General features: G+C 34.1%; 1 protein-coding gene across 4 annotated transcripts in view; it reads left to right on the forward strand.

The window, feature by feature from the left end:
• The window catches only part of mle (dosage compensation regulator mle), a 99,545-nt gene that overhangs the window by 65,599 nt on the left and 15,118 nt on the right, over window positions 1–18,828 (forward strand). For 3 of the 4 annotated variants that reach the window (XM_075364396.1, XM_075364395.1, XM_075364398.1), the window contains 2 exons: window positions 3,978–4,177; window positions 13,103–13,421. In XM_075364396.1, coding sequence (XP_075220511.1) covers window positions 3,978–4,177; window positions 13,103–13,173 — 271 coding nt within the window. In that variant the 3' untranslated portion in view covers window positions 13,174–13,421. Of the gene's footprint in view, window positions 1–3,977; window positions 4,178–13,102; window positions 13,422–18,828 lie in introns of those variants that run through there. The other variant, XM_075364397.1, reaches the window with a different exon arrangement.

The following is an 18,828-nucleotide window of genomic DNA, read 5'->3' on the forward strand; positions in this document are numbered from 1 at the left end:
TTTGCACCTTTGCTTTTTCATCAGGAGTTTATAATAATCATTATTTTGTTTTATCATCACAGCCATTAAGAGTCAAATGATTTACACAAACAATATAAGAAATTTATCAAGCTAGATAATAATTATACAAAATTCAAAGATTTGATTAAAAAATTATAGAATCACTATGTGCAATTTATTTAGATAATAAATATTAAAAGGACAATTTAGTTAGTGTTTTCCTTTCATTGTCATTTACTTTTTAATTTGTGAACAGTAATGTGTTAGAAATGCAAAGTGATTTCAAATATAAAATGTACACCCTATTATAAAACTATAGTTACAAAGAAATTTTTTTTAGTAACAAAGTTCACTTTTTACTTTGCATGTTACTTTGCAAGTAAATGTTCATTTATTGTAACCTATTATATAACAGTTATTATTATCTTTTATGACCACATATGATCACTTGCCAGTCCATTATCCAAGTCTCTTCGAGGGAAATGTTTGGGCCTTGTGGTCCTCTCAGTACTTTTCATACATTCCTATCTTTGTACTCTTTCTAGCGTTAAAAATGTTCATGTTAAGTTTTTTCTTGAGTGTGAAGCGAATGTTCTTGATTTTTTTGTTTAATTATATCATATCTGTGGTGTCTTCTGGTGTAAGGCCAATTTCCTTCAGATCCTCTCTTATTTTTCTGATCCATCTGCATCCTGTCTTGGTGTTCTTTGAGTCGAGATTGCACTGTATTGCACTAGCTGTTACAGAAGTGTTGAATCCTTGCATCCTCATGTTATCTCCAAAGGATCCTTGTCTCCTCTGCATGTTACCAGTGTAGGTTCTTACTCTTTGTACACGATTTTGTTGGGCACATCACACTACTGCCTGTCTTTCTGGTTTCTGTTGACTTTTTATCGAGGTTCTTCCAATTTCTCTTTCGAGTTTCTGGAGACTGATTGTTTGTTTCTGGCTTCTGGTTTTATAACAGTGTTGTAGTGTCTTATTTTTGCATTTATTAACAGACATATCTTATTGTAAGTGTACATATTAATTTTTGAGGTTTAGGTAGTTTGTTCCTTCTTATTTGGATCAAGGTATTTTTGTTCAGGTTGTTTGTTGTTATTTCTCAGAGGTACTTAAATTGGTTACTATTTTGATTTTATTACCATTTATATTAACTTCTTTTATTAGTGTTGGTTTATGGGGCATAATTTCTGTCTTTTCTAATTATATTTTGAGGTTGTAAATCTGTGATTTAGCTTTATCGGTGTCATTTGCTAGTAGTGCCAAGTTGTCGGCAAAACCAAAGCAGTTTGTTTTGATTTTTCAGCCTATTTTTACTTCTGGGGTGCATTTTTTGAGCCATTCCCATTTCTAGAACAGAGTTGAATAATAGTGGTAAGAGCCCATCGCCTTGGTGCAGTCCTGTTTTGAACTCAAATGGTTCTGAGAGCTTGCCTCTGAATTTTACTTAGACTTAGTGTTTGTGAGGGTCAGTTTTATATGTTTATTAATTTCATATATAGTCCAAGAATTCTTAATAGGGGTTCTGTGTGGATGCAGTCATAAGATATTTTGAAATCTACAAATGTTATCACCACTTCTCTGTTTCTTTTCCTGTTGTAATCCATTATTAGCTTGAGACTCATGATGTAGTCTGGACAGCTCCTCCAAGCTCTGAATCATCCCTGGTATTTTCCTAGTTCTTGATTTGTGAAACGATCCTGTTGAGGATGATTCTTCAAAGAATTTTGTATGTCATGTCTAGGAGTGAGATTCCCCTGTAATTATTAGGGTCTGTTTTGTCTCCCCTTTTTTGTGTAGTGGATGGATGAGGACTGTCGTCCTCCAGTGTTCTGGTAGTTCTTTAATCCAGATGTTGACAAGCTGTTGATGAAGGGCAATTTTTGCTGATCTTCCTGCATGTTTCCAAATCTCTACAAAAGTCTGATCATCTCCTGTTGCTTTGCAATTCTTCATCTCATCTAGTGCTTGGTAAACTACTTTTATGGTGGGAGGGTTGGGTTGATGTTTGCCACTGGTGGTGGTGTTATGATGTTATTGGGTGTGTTATTTATATTTAGGATTTGGTTGAAATATTTAGCTAGGATCTTGTCTTTGTTGTTATGTGCCAGTTTACCATTTTCATCCTTTATTAGGGTTGAGAGGTTCATCTTTTTGAAGTAGTCTCGGACTATTTTTTATTGAATACTTCTGTTGACTTCATTGTGTGTTTATGGTGTTGTCTTTTTATTCTCCTTAGGGTTCAGGTGGTTTCTTTTCTTTGTTTTACTAGATTTTGGAAGGATGCCAGTGAAATAGCCATGCTTGATTTCTTTTCTCCACTGTTTCACCATTGATGTTTTTTATGAGATTTTATTCGGCTAATTCTTCTGTGATTTGTTTAAGGTTGTTCTAGATCTTCAAGTTCATCTCTTGATTATATTTTTGGTAATTTTCATTCTTGTGTAGTTGGGTAGGTTCCATTTTTCTTTTAATTTAGAAGCTTGCTTTTTTGCTTTCTTTGGGAAATAAATTTAATTTTAATTTTGACTTAGTGGTGTGAGCCTGTGTCTACTCCTTGGAGGACTCTTATATTGTAGATCTTGTGATTGTGTTTGTCCATGAAGAAAATTTAGTTGCCATTTTCATTTAGTATAGTCAGGGTAATACTAGGTTTTGAGTTTGAGGTTTGTTCTTGAAATATGCGGATTTCAAGATTAGATTGTGGTTTCTGCAGAGATAAACGAGTCTGTCCATTTTCTTTTGGGGGGCCATTTTTTGATGATGTTATGGTATCTCCTTTTTCTGCTTAGTTGAGCATTGAAGTCTCTGATTGTTTAACATGATTTTTGGGGATATTATTTATAGTCAGGTTGAGTAGTGTATTACAAAACAGGACTAATAAAGGAATGTTTTCTTAATGAAGAAGTGTATATTTTTACTCCGTATATTTAAAAATAAATGTGTGTTTATTGTATTGAAGATGGGCACTAACAGAATGATTGATGACCATGTGCAACATGAAATTATATTTGATGGCCAGCTAATGGCAAACTACCATAGCTTTCTTTTCAGTATCATGTTTGCTTCAGGTATTGTATGGTTAGTAATGTTAGGTTGTGGATGAAGTAGTGCTACCACTTGAGTATAGTGTGCATTAATCACACACTTTTAATCCTATTTTACAGTGAAAATTTATAAGTATGATGTAATAAGAAAATTGAAAAATTTTAGAAAAACGTAAGAAAATTTATTTTTACTTTTTTTAATATTATTGCATAGTTAAAAGTTTTTATGGAAAAAAAGTAAAAATGTGTGCTTAACAAAGCACACTTGCCTATTCTAAGATTCAAATCAAAATTATTGCAATGATCCTTTTAAATGTAAAAGTTACAGAGTATGGAAAAATGTTAATGAGCAATATTCAAGGCATTTGAATTACTTTTCACTGATAATTATCAGAAACACTTCCACCTATTGATTCTTATCACATGTTTTTGAAGAAGATTGTATTGCATCATCTGATTGTTTTTGATTAAGCTCATTTGTAGAGTAAACGTATAAAATTCTCTCTACAAAATTAATATTTTTACTATGGAAAGATAATTTATCACAAGTGAGATTATTAATTTTTTTTCTGTTAATGCGTTTGATTCAGCACAATTACCATTTTCCCCAGCAGAATATTTTATTACAGATAATTTAAAGTCGTGTGTAAGATGATTAACATCTTTTCTAATGATCTGTTTCATTATAACAAAAGAAAAAAATAATTGCCTCAACATCAATTACTAACTAGTGGAGGAGTTGAGTCTCATTTACATATTTTATGTTACTGATACGATTGCAGTAGAAAATTAAAAAAATGATATCTAGCCTACTTTGTGATCTAAAGATACATTGCATAAATATGATGTCCATCCAAATTTTAAAAAGAAAATCCAAAGAAGTAAAAATATAAGCATATTATTAATATAAATATTTGTTTTTTACAGATTTCAAACAAGACGTCCACCAAGAGAATTTGGAGGAGGAGGATCAGGTGCTGGTGACGGTAATAGGATACCATTTAAACGTGGCCGAGGTAGTTTTGGTAGGAGTGGCAGTGGATTTGGTGGCAGTAATAATTACGGCGGCAGAGGAGGAGGAGGTGGCAATGGTGGATTTAGAGGAGGAAGTTATGGGGGTAGAGGTGGTAAGTATTTAATATTTCTGTGTTTGCTGTGTCTGGTAAGATGAAATCTGCTTGATAGATTAAAAGAATGTGTTAAATTTTTTGTGCAGCTGATGACCACATCAGTTAAATATAACATGTTAAATGGTTTAAACAAAGCATCTTTACAATGTAGATGACTGCTGCATGGGTGATGATGAAAATAACTTTGAAATATTCAAAAGAAAGCAAACTAGTTGGTTGTAAACTTACTAATAAATTTTTTGACAAAAAAATTTTTTTTGTCTGAGGTGTTAAATCGACTTCCAAATGTTTTGTCTGGTTTTGCTTCAGGACAAAAGCATGAACACTAGAACATGTGGTTGCAATCATATATATCGGGATTGTTCAGAAAGTTTTAAGCCTAAAAAAGAGATGGTACAAGTATTTACCGAAGGACTATGATATTTATCAAGTATGATCCTTTTGATCTGGGGGGTGCGCCCCCCTTGGAGGGCATAGAAGAATTTCAAGGGAGGCGTGAGTGTATTTAAAAAAAATAATAAAACTATAATTTTCTCAGTTTTGTGGTCGCATGTATATTTTCAAAATTATCGTAGTGTTCTGTACATTGTACTTGAACACACGATTATTGTCATACATCTGGCAACACTGTAAGAGCGTGAGAATGGTTACTCGCTGAGCTGCTTTCCTTTGTTATCCCTACTTCAGCATCATGTGTACAAGTGTGATTCGTCTCTGCGTATGAGCTGCCTTTTTTGTTGTGATTCTCGATGCCTGTGTTATTTGTTTTAAATACATTGAAAAGTCAATTTTTGTGTTATAGAAGGACTGAAAATGGCTAAATCACTACAAGAGAAGACTATATAGTGAAGACTATGAGAAAAACGGTAGTCATTTACGTCAGTGTGTTATTTGCCATGTTGTTCTGAGTAATGATGCAATGTGGCCTGGATGTTTGGAACAACATTTGACTACAAATCATTCTGTTGTGAAAGACAGGCCTACTGACTGACTCTTTTATTTCCAAGAAAAACGGTCTTAAATGCGTGAAACTTGATTCCACTGGAAGTTTTCTAATGTAAAATGATAAAGCTTGTTGAATCTTTCAAAATTGCCTTGTTGATAGCAAAAGACAAGAAACCTTATACAATTGGTGAGTCAATAATAAAACCTTGTTTACTTACAACTGCATGTAGTACTATACTCTGTGAAGACAGCTGTAATAAAGTTGCAAAGATTTCTCTGTCAGATGACAGTAAAACACAGAATTGATGAAATGGCTCTAGATTTAAAAAATCAAGTAGTGTAAAAACTAAAGAGCTCCCCATTCTTTTCTTTGCAGTGTGATGAAACAACCAATATTTCAAAATGCACAGTTTTTGTTTTACTGCAGATTTATTGAAGGAAAACAATTCTTTGAGGAAAAATTGTTTTCAAAATCTCTTGAAACAACAACTAAAGGTGTTGATATATTTTCTACCCGTCATACTTTTTTAGCAGCTAATGAATGACCTTCCTTGGGAGAAAGTTATTGGAATATGTACTGATGGAGTTCAGAGCCAAACTTTTCATCCTTTCCAAGATTGAACAGCCTCCTTGATAAAAAAAATCTTCCATTACACGTACTAAACGAATTAAAAGATAAAAGAACCTTATATCAGGGCATTTGGTAGCACTGAAAAATGAAACTGGAGACTATTTTCCAGATGTTAGTTCAAAAAACGTTTAAAATTAACGTCGGTATACTTCTTAGTCATATTTAGGAACAGGCAATCAACCTTAAATGTGATTCTCAAGCAAATGTGGAATTCACAAACTTGGATGTTGAAGATTTTTAGTTAAGCTATCCTGTTTACACACAAGTAGCTTTGAAAGCTGCGAAGTTGTTAGTTCAGTTTTCATCCACATATATCTGTGAATTTGGATTTTTTACATTAGCATATATAAATTCAAAATATCGAGCAAGGCTGGACTTCGAAAGTGACCTGAGTGTGCTTGAGTTACAACCAAATATTCAAAAACTAGCCAAGGACAAACAGTGCCACCCCACCCATTAATGTTGCAGAAGTGACTGATATTATATGCATTACTACCTAACACAGATCGTAGATTACCTCAAATAAATTTTTATTTATTTCTATGATTCTTTGATTTCAAAAATTAATTACATCATATACTAATAGTAATATGTTGATAATAAAGTTATATGCTTCAGCCAATGTAACCTAACCAGCTTCAGTTTCATATTCTGATTGACCACATGTGACGATTGAGGGGGGAAGCAGGCATGACCTCACATCACTGTTCAAAGGGGGCACAGAGCTAGAAAGGTTGAGAACTGCTGGTTTAGATATGATAAGCTGCAAAGTTTTCAGACACATACTTATGGCGACGTTGCAAAACAAACAAATTTTGATTTTTTCTGAAAAATTGAAGTTCTAGCTGTTAAAAAGATCTTTGTTTTGAAAAGTTTAACCCTGATTGACATACAAAAAGAGTTACATTCCATTTTAAAGGATTTTCCCTTTGTTTTTGAAAGTAAAAAAAAAAGAGCTGTTGAGTCATAGATCCATTCAAAATTATGAATGCCTAGATAATCGAAAAAACACTACAACCAATTAGTCACAAAAATTAATTATGCTCTATTAAATTTTTGCTGATTTAAGGTAGATGAGCTCATGTCCTCATAAATATCTTGGTAGGCCAAATCCGATGTATTTTACATGTTTTGGGTATGAAAAAACTTTCTCCTCTATGGTTGGCATGTTTAACAGCTAACCAGAAACACATTTGAACATTACTCAAGAGTGTTTAGATTTATTTAAATGTGATTTTGCTGAGTTTTGACTTTTATAATATTGTAGATGACACATGGAGATTCACTATTAGATGTCAGAGACCAAAACCAACAGTCCAAATAGTGGACAGCAGGTGGAAATGCACTGAAGAAAGTGAAAACGATTCCATGTGCTGGAAACTCCCTCTGTGACTCACGAGTCCTTGCCGTTTGTAAGGGGGCTTGAGTGCTCAGTGAAACAGAGTAGCTGGACCAAAGGTGTAACCATATCGGAGAGGTATATATTAAGAGCCAGACTAAGGAGTGATTTCTGAAAGAGGGCAGCAGCTCTTTCAGTAGTTGTTAAGGGTGTAGGTCAGGAAGACTTAAATGGCCATATCAACATCACTCAGTCCTCTGATTACTGCGCAGCTGAAAGGAATGGAAAACTACAGCTGCTTTTTTTTTTCCAAGAAAATGTAGCTCTGCATTTTTATATAGCAATGATGGAGGCGCCTTCCTTGGTAAAATATTCCAGAGGTAAACTAGTCCCCCATTTGGATCTCCGGGTGGAGACTACTAAGGAAGGGGTCACCAGAAAATTAAAAAAAAATAACATTCTATGAGTCGGAGCGTGGAATGTTAGAAGTTTAAAAAAGGTTGGTAGGTTAGAAAATTTAAAGAGGGAAATGGATAGGATAAATTTAGATGTAGTAGGAATTAGTGAGGTTCGGTGGGAAGAGGAAAACAATTTTTGGTCAGGTGATTTTAGAACAATTAACTCTGCTTCAAATAATGGGCTGGCAGGAGTAGGTTTTGTAATGAACAAGAAGATAGGGAAGAGAGTAGAGTATTCCAAAATGCATAGCGATAGAATCGTTGTAATAAGCATAAAATCAAAACCTAAACCAACAACAATTGTTAATGTCGCCTATAAGCGCCCATGATGATGATGATGATGAGGTAGTGTGTATATGAAGAAATTGACAAACCAATTAAACAGATAAAAGGAGATAATTTAATAATAGTTTGAGATTGGAATGCAAGCATTGGAAAAGGCAAGGAAGGAAATATAATGGGTGAATACGGGCTTGGCAAAAGGAATGAAAGAGGGGGCCGACTTATAGAGTTTTGCACGAAGTATAATTTAGTAATTGCCAACACTCAGTTTATAAATCATAATAGAATATACCCCCCCGACGGGGAGTCTTATTCTTTAAGACTTTGGGGGTTGGCGTCCCCACGTGCCTACCCTCTGCAGCTTTTCTTCCCACTATACAGTGAGCTGCAGAACACTTTACATCATACACATATACTACACCAAGAACACTACATAAATTACAACATACACAATTACACAACAACATCCTACACTGATATTTCTTGCATTAACACTCGGTGGTGTTGTGACATCTTATGAAACGCAACCGTAACCCAAGGTGGTTGGTTACAAATCGTGCCGATGGGTGAATGGCTCTACGTAGTGAGTCTCGAACGATGTCCTCTGGGCACCAGGGCGAACCCAGTTGTACTTAGCTCTAGCTCCAGTACGCGTGCGCTCTGCTGGAGTGGTCCATTTTTCGCCGGTACTCGTGGGACCAAAATTTCTGTTCCTATATTAAATTCTAAGATTGTTGGTGGTCCATCTGAAAAAACCACCAAATTAAGTCTTGTGAAGAGACCTTGATCAGCTTTGTCTGACGAGGATAAGAGTCCTATCGAAGAGAACTGCAAATCTTTAGACTTGAACTCTAAAAATATTCGATTCGTTGTTCTCCGAAATAGTCAGGAAGGTGGCTCCCTCCAAAAGGTTTCACCTTTCCTAATAAACAAAACTGTAACAGGTGCAAGTGGCTCCCCGAAGAACATCAGGAAATTACGCGACGGATCGATTCTGATCGAAACATTCAACGACGAACAGAGTCGATCTATCTTACGTCTCCGTAATATGGGTGGTATAAATATAAAAGCAGAAAGCCACAAAACTTTAAATACGAGCCGGGGTGTAATTTTTTGTGATATAGATATCACACCTTTTAGATATACCTTTTAGATATAGATATCACCGAAATAGTTGACGAGCTTAGCCACCAAGATGTTGTTGAAGTGAAACGTATTACGAAACGGCAGAACGGAACAGAAGAACTGACACCGTCTCTTATACTATCTTTCAATCTCCCTGTTCCACCAGAAAAGATTAAAGTGGATTACCTCTCGGTTCGGGTACAACCATTCACACCCAACCCACGGCGATGTTTCAGATGCCAAGGTTTTGGTCACACTACAACATCTTGTACGAAAACTGAGATCTGTGCTCGATGTGCTAAAGAAGGTCACAATGACACTAACTGTGAAGAAAGTGAAAAATGCGCAAACTGCAGTGGTCCACATACAGCCCGCTCCCGAGATTGCCCAATCTTTAAAGAAGAAAAGTCAATTCTCAAAATCTGTACGGAGCAAAAGCTATCTTTCCCGGCCGCACGAAGAGAATACAAAAAGTTAAATAATTCAAGGATCCTGGTTAAACCAGATGTATCTTTTGCTACCGCTACATCGAAACAAACTCTTACAAACGTTAATAATCAGCAGTGCGGATCCTGCAATGAACTTAAAAAACTTCTTCAGATGCTTTCTGATCAAGTAGCTTCACTTACAGCCACTATCTCAGAGCTGACAAAGATGAATAAAACCTCTTTCGTCGCAGTTAGTGAATCCAACAGTTTGATACACACGAAAGTTCCTGCTCCCAAAGTCGTAGCAGCACGAGTAGCGACTATCACAGCTGGCAGTAAGCCACCTAATAAGCTCCCCGTAAAGGGAACCCACATAACCACCACCTCTGGGATGTTAACTGCAGCATCCCATTCAAATAAATCTCCACCACCATCACCTCATTTACTGGAGGATATGGTTGAAGAACCACCCGACCCTAGGGCATCGGAGTTCTTTAAAATAAAAAATACAAAAAATAAAAACCGAATCACTTACAACTAATTTTTATATAATTTCCGAAATTTAATTATTTAAGTTGTTTGTTTATTTTTTTTACACTTATGAACATTATTCAGTGGAATGTTAGAGGTATTCGGTCCCGCATTGAAGATATTAGAGTACTAGCGCACGCACATGATCCACTAATCATGTGTTTCCAAGAGACTCACCTTCTACAACATGACCCAATTACACTCAGAGGATACTTCTGTGAGAGATACGACTGCCTAGTAGACAGTAGGGAGAGTAGTAGAGTAGCGATTTTCATGAAGAATGGGGTGTCAGCTACAAGAATTCAACTAACCAATGTCATTCCTGCTATTGCAGTAAAGGTCTCTATTCCCTTCAAATTGCATATCCGCAATCTGTATCTCTCACCGAACACTGAGTTCAGTGCTTTAGATGTCTCAAATCTCCTCACGCAAATACCATCTCCATCGTTAATAGTAGGAGACTTCAATGCCCATCATATTTCCTGGGGCTCAACCTTCTGCTTCACTCGAGGAAATATGATAAACAGATTTAGACAAGAGTTTGACCTTTTCCTACTGAATAATGGATCACACACATTCATGTCCTTATCAACTGGTACTGTATCTAACCTTGATCTCTCCATATGCTCATCGAATGTGCTCCCTCATTTTAATTGGTCTGTTTGTGATGATTTTCACGGCAGTGATCATAGACCAATTATTATTGGTTTCGGTGTAGACTGCGAGATTAAAAGAAGGCCACGGAGATGATTGTTGAAAAGGCAGATTGGAACGGATACCATAAAGCATTCCAATCTCAGTATGACGATGGAGCGAACATCCTCGACCAATATTCTTCTTTTACGTCCATGATACTTGAGAATGTCAACAAATATATCCCACAAACATCGGATAATCCTAGACGTCCTTTCGTTCCATGGTGGAACGATGATTGCAAATATGCTATTAGGAATCGACGGCAGGCACTACGCAAATTTAATCGTAGGCCTACAACAGAACATCTAAATTTATACCGCAGGGCTAGAGCGGTGTGCCGTCGAGTATTCTTGGACGCTAAGAGGAATTCATGGACGAAATACGTGAGCACTATCTCACGCACTACTCCCACGTCTACTGTATGGAAGAAAATTCGTGCAATTTTTGGATCACTGAAACAATCTATTCTCGGTCTTATTGATGAAGGAGAACTCCTTTCATCACCCTCGGAAGTGGCAAATAATCTAGCAAAATCTTTCCGCTCGGTGTCTCACCTCATCATATAAATACGATTTTCAACGGTACAAGATACAAATAGAACTATTATCGTTAAGCACTGGTGAATTAAACACTCCATTCGTATTTAAAGAATTGTTACATGCACTTAAAAACTCACGGGACACTTCCCCTGGACCGGACGACATTCGCCTTTCCATGCTTTCAAACCTTCCTAATTCGGCACTACAACAACTTTTGAATATTTTCAACGGTTTATTCTCCGAACAAGTCTTCCCACCCGGCTGGTCAGAAGCATATATTATACCAGTACTAAAACCTGGTAAAGACCAAACGAACCCCTCAAGCTACCACCCTATTTCATTAACAAGCGTTTTGTGTAAAATAATGGAGAGAATGGTAAACCGCAGACTTGCATGGTACTTGGAGAAACATAGCTTTCTATCTCCAGAACAGTGTGGTTTTCGACAAGGACGATCTTCTATTGACCATTTAGTGTCACTAGAAACAGCCATACAAAACGCTTTCCTAAATCGGCAGCACCTCGTCGCTATCTTCTTCGATATAAAAAAGGCGTATGACACAGCCTAGCGACGTGGTATTCTTAACACTCTCAAAGAATGGGGAATCAAGGGCAATATATGCTTGCTTTTATCTGGGGATTCTTAAATCACCGAACGGCTGGTGTTCGTGTGGATGATTCGCTCTCAGATAGTGTTATCTTGGAGAATGGAGTGCCCCAAGGTAGGTGTATTAAGTGCCACCTTATTTTCTGTAGCCATAAACGATATTACCAAATGTGTGCAGGCTCCTGTCTCATGTTCTCTATTTGCTGACGACTTTGCTATCTACATTGCAAGCCGTTCAACACCTACAGCAGAGAGACTACTGCAGAACACTATATCTCACCTTGAAGCTTGGTCCAGGATTACTGGTTTCACATTTTCATCCGAAAAAACAAAATGTGTAGTTTTTTCTCGGCTACGAAACCCTTCTATTCCGCAAATTTTTCTGAACGGAGAGACTATTACTATCTCTACTTACGTCAAGTTTTTAGGTTTATTTTTTGATAGCCGTCTTACTTGGGTCAAACATTTAAAAGAATTGAAAACAAAATGTTCCAAACTTCTAGATATGATGCGAGTCCTTACTAACACCAACTGGGGAGCCGATAGGTCATGTATGATACGTTTTTACTATTCCTTTGTTCGCTCCCGTTTAGATTATGGTTGTGTCACCTACTCTTCAGCTCGTCAATTCGTGCTTAAAATGCTGGATAGTGTACATCATGCTTTCCTTCGGCTTGCCACAGGCGCGTTTAGATCAAGTCCTGTCGCAAGCTTACTTGTAGACTGTGGTGAACCATCACTTTGGGATTGACGAGACCAGCTTTTATTGTCTTATTTTTCTCGTCTCGGAGAACAGCCAAATCACCCGGCTCTTGACTCGGTCTTTAGAAATCCTAATCTAGGAAAGTATCTTTGTTTTTGTAATATCTGTATAATTTAAACCCAAACCTTTAAATATTTAAACTGTAAATTAAAACCTTTCACAACCCTAAATTTTAATCGGTTACCAGTTCATTGGTTATGAACATGCACATACTTATAAATTCTTAGCCCTGATATCAAAAGAAAATACACTGTATACATTAGTAAAAAAAAAAATTACGCTTCTAATTGTTATTCCTTGTTATTATATTTAAAATACATCATGAAAGCATCCTTTATTAGAACAGCATGAAATTTATAAAATTGCTGTAACACATTATCAAACAAAGTTGCACTAAATATTATATAGTGTGTGATACATAAAAGTTAAATTTTCCAGCTTTGATGAGTATAATGCTTGCCATTTCCAATTCAGCTTCTCTTATACACATCTTTTTGTATTATGCGGACAACCTACTGTTTAGCTACTTTATGGTTATTTACTTTGAAAACTATTAAACTTCTATTTTACTTTTTTCAGGAGGAGGTTTTGGTGCAGGCCGCTATTTTGGAGGTGGACTAGATGCAGGAGGAAGAAGATGGAATTCTTAATTAAATGTGACAGTGGTATTACCGCTTATAAGAACATCAGTATTCTAGTTTTTTGTATAAGTTATTTATATTTCTTTATAAGATTTATGATGTTTAGTTAATGTGTTTAAATCATATATATCACTTAACAGACAAGTCAGTTACGATATTTTTTTTTGGAATGTGATTATTCATTCACTTCAGGTTTATTAATGCATAAATTAGTGTCCTAATTTCTTAGGACATTTAATAAAACACATTGATCATTATGGTATAATTTTATTAAGAGTGAACACTAATTTAAAAAAAAAAATTTAATACTTTGAGACTTAGAAAAAAATTTTACACTTCAGTTGCAATCTGAATATAATTCTCTGTGGTGTAATATTGTCAAAATCACTCTGGTAAACAAAGTGCTACAGAACAATCAGGACACCACCAAATAGTGTCTTTCCTTGCTCCCTTTCCAGAACAAACTTTATACACTTACAGGTTGTGCCTTTATCTCTGCTGGAGGTATTTTGTCATGAAAGTGGCAGCCTGGTAAGTGTTTTTTCTTTCAATTGGTGTAGCACAACTCTTGCTTTTTTCTGTATTTCTATGCCAATTAATTGAGATACACTGGTTGTGTCAGTAGGACTTACTTGACTTAAGCCACAATTGACATCTAGCCCGTGGAATTTGGCCTGACAGGCTCATCATCAGTGTCTGATGATGAAAGATTGTTAGATTGGTTCTACAAAATCCTGAAGTAGATTGTCTTATGAGTTGTTAGTAGATTGTTGTTTAATGATTCACAATCAGGTGGTATTATCCTTAAATATGCAGCTTCTGTTTTGCTATTGCTACTCTCTAAATCTAGATTCACTAAAGAGTCACTATTATACTCACTGTATTTCCACTCTATTGTGATGCTGCACATTACATTATTTGACATAAAATAATTCAAAATGCACAATAAAGAAACAAATTTGTTTCTTTTAGTATTCACACACTACACAATTATACAAAAGCAAATGACAAAATGAAAATGCACATTGCCACACTTGTGGCAAACAGTGAGATAACAAGTGACATGAGTCTATGATCAAATGCTCATGTGAAAGAATGTTTAAGTTATTAAAAAAAAAAATTAAAATGTGATATACTTCTCTCTAACATCTGAATAATTTCATTTCTGAAAAACCTCAATTTGCACTGAAAGAGTTTAAAGAGTTTCTAACTGTAACAGAAGGGCAACCACCAATGTCTGACCTAATTAATAGTGAGCATAGGAGTTTGCAAAAGAGAAACTTACTACAAATAAATATAAATTAATATATGTTTGAAAACCTATTTCTTGGTATGCAGTTGTTTTCTTTACCAGTATGTAAACTAAAAAGTATAATGTAATTATAATTAAAAGTGACACAATAAAGCCATTAAATATTACTGCAGTGTTGATTTATTGGAATTTATATGGAAAACGTCTCAGACTTTTTTCCTGTGTCTTAGATTTCTGCTAAATTTTTGTAGAATTGGGATAATAAATAAAAACATTTAAATTGAAATATAAATGTTTAAGTACAACACTACATTACAAATATTTACTAGCTATACTATCTATAAATATATATTATATATATGTACAAAATTTTACATTACATGCAATATACAAATACTATTGAAATTTTACTTTACATATATGATAGATATATGTATGTATTTACATTAAAATATTTAAAAAATATATATATTGTTAAAAGAAAAAAATATTTACAGAAAATTAAATGATATTGATAAAAGTCAAATAATTACAAATATAATTGAAAAAAATATATTCACAAATTTAAAGGAAAAAGTATAAAGAGCTGAAATAATGTATATAATGAAGTTAATGTAAAGGGAGCTCAAAGAAAATTGTTCAGATCACGTTCAAACTAACTCAGAAGACTGAACATATCTAGATTCATTTAAAAGCAGCCTTTGTTGTGTACAAGGGAAATGTCCTTCATTGAAATCTTTTTAATGTTTGGGAATACAGATTCTGATTAACAGAATAAAATATTTTAAGACTTCACATATAAGTTTACACTTCAATAAGTGTAATCAATCAATATTTTCAAAAGAAATGTATAATTTGAAGTATTTACAAAAAAAAATATTTTTAAAGCCCATAAACTTTTATGGGCTTTATTAGTCACATACTCTTACGTAATTTGCTGACCAAATTCTTATTTTTTGTGGCTTTTACATTTTTGAATTTTGTAATGGATGATAATCTTTTATTGGAAAAGAGACAAAAATGAAATACATAAATAATATTTTTCATCACATGCTATAGTCATCAGTTTCCCGCATAAGTAAGCAAGCGCAATCTTATAACTGAGAGGGGCTTATTTTAAATGAATCATTCTATTTGTTACTAATAAATGTAAACAGTAATTTAATTCTCAACAAGAAGGATAATTATTCTAAAATTACTATAGTGCATGTATATAAAAAAGGATAAACAAAAAAAAAAACTGTATTTTCGTTTATCCTTTTTATTACATAATGCACATATATACAAAAATTATATAATTGGAAGAACTATTGGTATATGAGCTTCAATTTTACAATAATTAATAACTGAATTGGTTATTAGCATTTACAATAAGCTGTTACATCATGCTTGTAATATTTTCATCTATCACTAAAACTCAACTATAATGACAGTCTCAAAAAAAAGTTAACATTTGACTGCGAAAAAGTAAATAATTATTTAAAATATTTTCATATTTTGATAATGTTGTCATAATTCCCTGTTGGTTTGCGTGGAAGCACACTTTTAACTATTTTATAAATGAAAATTACTTTTAACCCTTATTAACATTTCTTTTTGTAATTCCTTAATGAATTTATAAGAAAAAAACTCATTCTAAGGTACTTAGTATTAAATTATTTCATTACACCTAAGAACTAATTCTACTGTTGGCAGGACAATTTGGCCGAGAAATGTCCTATGAACATCTCACCCACAGTTTTAAAATCATACAAACATCATCTACTGAAGTTTTACACAGCTATTAAAAATTTCAGTAATATTAAATTACTCTACTTAAATCTTTTAAAACATCATTACATATAAACAATTAAAATACAACTTAATTATTTTCAATGGATAATGGTCAAATGTACATAGTGGGAATGATGTCAGGGAAAACTAGTCTTCAAATACGGCCTAAGTGGTGGATTTGGAATTGTTCAGACTCTCAGTAGTTAACCTGAATTGCTAGTTATATGAATGTATTAAAATAACATTGGTTTTAATAATTTTTCACTCGCCTTAGCTTTAATTTTCCACTTCAAGTAATGAAGAATATTATCGGATCTGATATGGAGTTACGGTCTAACCTAATAAGTAAGATTATCCTGGTATTCCCCATCTAATCATGATTTCTCAATTGAGCAATATAGATATAGTCTAATATAGGCATAATTACTTCATGTAATTGCATATTATGAAATATTTAAATATACAGGTAATAAACATAAATTATTCAGCACATTTTAGGAGTTATTAAAAAATGAACTGAATGAATGTAGAATGCGTTGATTTTTTCAAACATTAATGTAGGTACTGGTTACTGTGATCTTGAATGAACACACTGGCACGATGTACTGATGGATCATGCAGGAGAAAGCAGTAAACATTACGGTATCATGAAAGCAAGCATTTCTGTTGTTACTGTTTATAGAGTATATCGCAAATCTTCAATTACATGCACAAACTGAATTCTGTAAGCATGAAGTTTTAGGCACTTTTTAGAACCTTCACAACTGTAGTATTCCCAGTTCTAAAGTCATAGGAGTCAATTTACCAGGGCTTCTCTGAAGAGTTTGTCTTACTCGATCGATAACTTCTTCGGAGACAAGAAGTACATGCCAGCACCTTATTTGTATTTTTAAACTGCTGACACAAATTTGAGGTAAAAAGAACTATCCTCATGCTATTCTTCAAGCACAATATGAAAATTAATGTTTTGTGTGCATTTCCTGCTGTTGATATGATCGAACCATTCTTTGCTGAGCTAGTGGTTACACTAGGACTAGTTATCTAGACATGTTACAGGAATATGCAGTCTGAACTAATACCTTACAGTGGTTCCAGAGGCTAAAACAGAAAAAGAGAGGAGTATGCAGTACCACAAATTGAACAGTGGCAACTCAACATTTTCTTCCATAATGGCACACCACCTCACTGGCGTTTACATGTTACGGACTATCTACATAAACAATTTTCTTAATACTGGATTGGCCGTGATGGACCAATTTCCTGGTCACCTCGATCCCCTGACTTTATGCCACTTGTTTTCTTTATTTGGGGGTTTCAAAGACTGTGTCAACAAGAATGGAATAAATATATATATTCTTCATAATGTGTCATGTAAAACTGAATATAGTCGGTTGCATTTTACATGCAACAAAAGGTGCTCATGTGCAACTTAAAGCTACTAAGTGTTGTAAACAAAACTGTTTGAAATGCCCTATTGAACAATAAAACAGGCATGTTAAAGAACATTACTTGTTATTTTTTTATTAACACTTAAAATGTGATGAATAACTTATCATCACTCTGTATAATTTCAATCTTCTATTAATAGGTTAAAACAACTAGTACAAACTAGTTTTATGTCTGGTTTTGGAATACCAAATAAGACCAAAACATTTACAGGATTTAAGACTTCAACTCTTTGCAGAGTAACGCTGGGATTTATGAATGGATACCATTATTGGGATTGAATAGACGCAGAATTTGAAACTACAAGTTTCTCTATGAAAAAATCAATAAAAATTTTACCAAAACACATCCACCACTAGTGTGTAGAGGTTGTTCCTCTGAAAATTTAATCTTATCTTTATCAAGACAAAATTTATATTAAAAAAAAAAGAAAGTCAAACTAAATGCAATAATTTCAACTAGCAGAAACTGTTTAACAGTAGTAACATTATTATTTCACATAAGAAATGGGGAAATATAGAATAATTGCTAGCGGTTATTTTTTTGTAAATTAAAGAAACATCATAAAAAAATATAAAATGGTATGATATATTTTATGAAATAGAAGCAAAACAAAAACTGCAGCGATTTACTAAGTACTATAAAAACATACGACTGGTCAAAAAAAGTTGTTGGTCTTGAGATGTCTTGCTGTACAATATTTTTATTACTTTCAAGTTATATGTGGCAACACTGGGTTCTGAACTATGATTTTGGCAGTCTCTGAACAGCTGATTTAGTAGTTGAATTTTTGTGTTCATGCGGAAACAGCATTTGACCTTCGTGTAACAGTAAAATTATATTTAAATCATCGTGAAGACAATTTACTAATAAAGGAGTGGATCAAAGGATTCTTACAACATCAAAAAGGCACTGTTTCACAGAGATGGTGCTAAAATATGAATCGTGCATGTTCTGCAGTAAAACGCATGAAATTTTTATTACTTTCAAGAGATGAGGGAGACTAAAAGATATTGATATAAAAGGAAGAAATAGCTCACTTCAGTATTTTCTGTAAGATTTGATTTGTCCAGTACAAATTATTGAAACAGTCATGTTTTCGGGAACTGCTGCGTCATTGGTTACTGCTTTATATTGTTTATCAGGCCAAACATCTATATGAAGGCTGGACCACATTGGAGTCTACAGAAGTC

This window comes from Lycorma delicatula, chromosome 4, assembly GCF_047948215.1.
Source record: "Lycorma delicatula isolate Av1 chromosome 4, ASM4794821v1, whole genome shotgun sequence".
In the NCBI taxonomy this organism is placed as follows: Eukaryota; Metazoa; Arthropoda; class Insecta; order Hemiptera; family Fulgoridae; genus Lycorma; species Lycorma delicatula.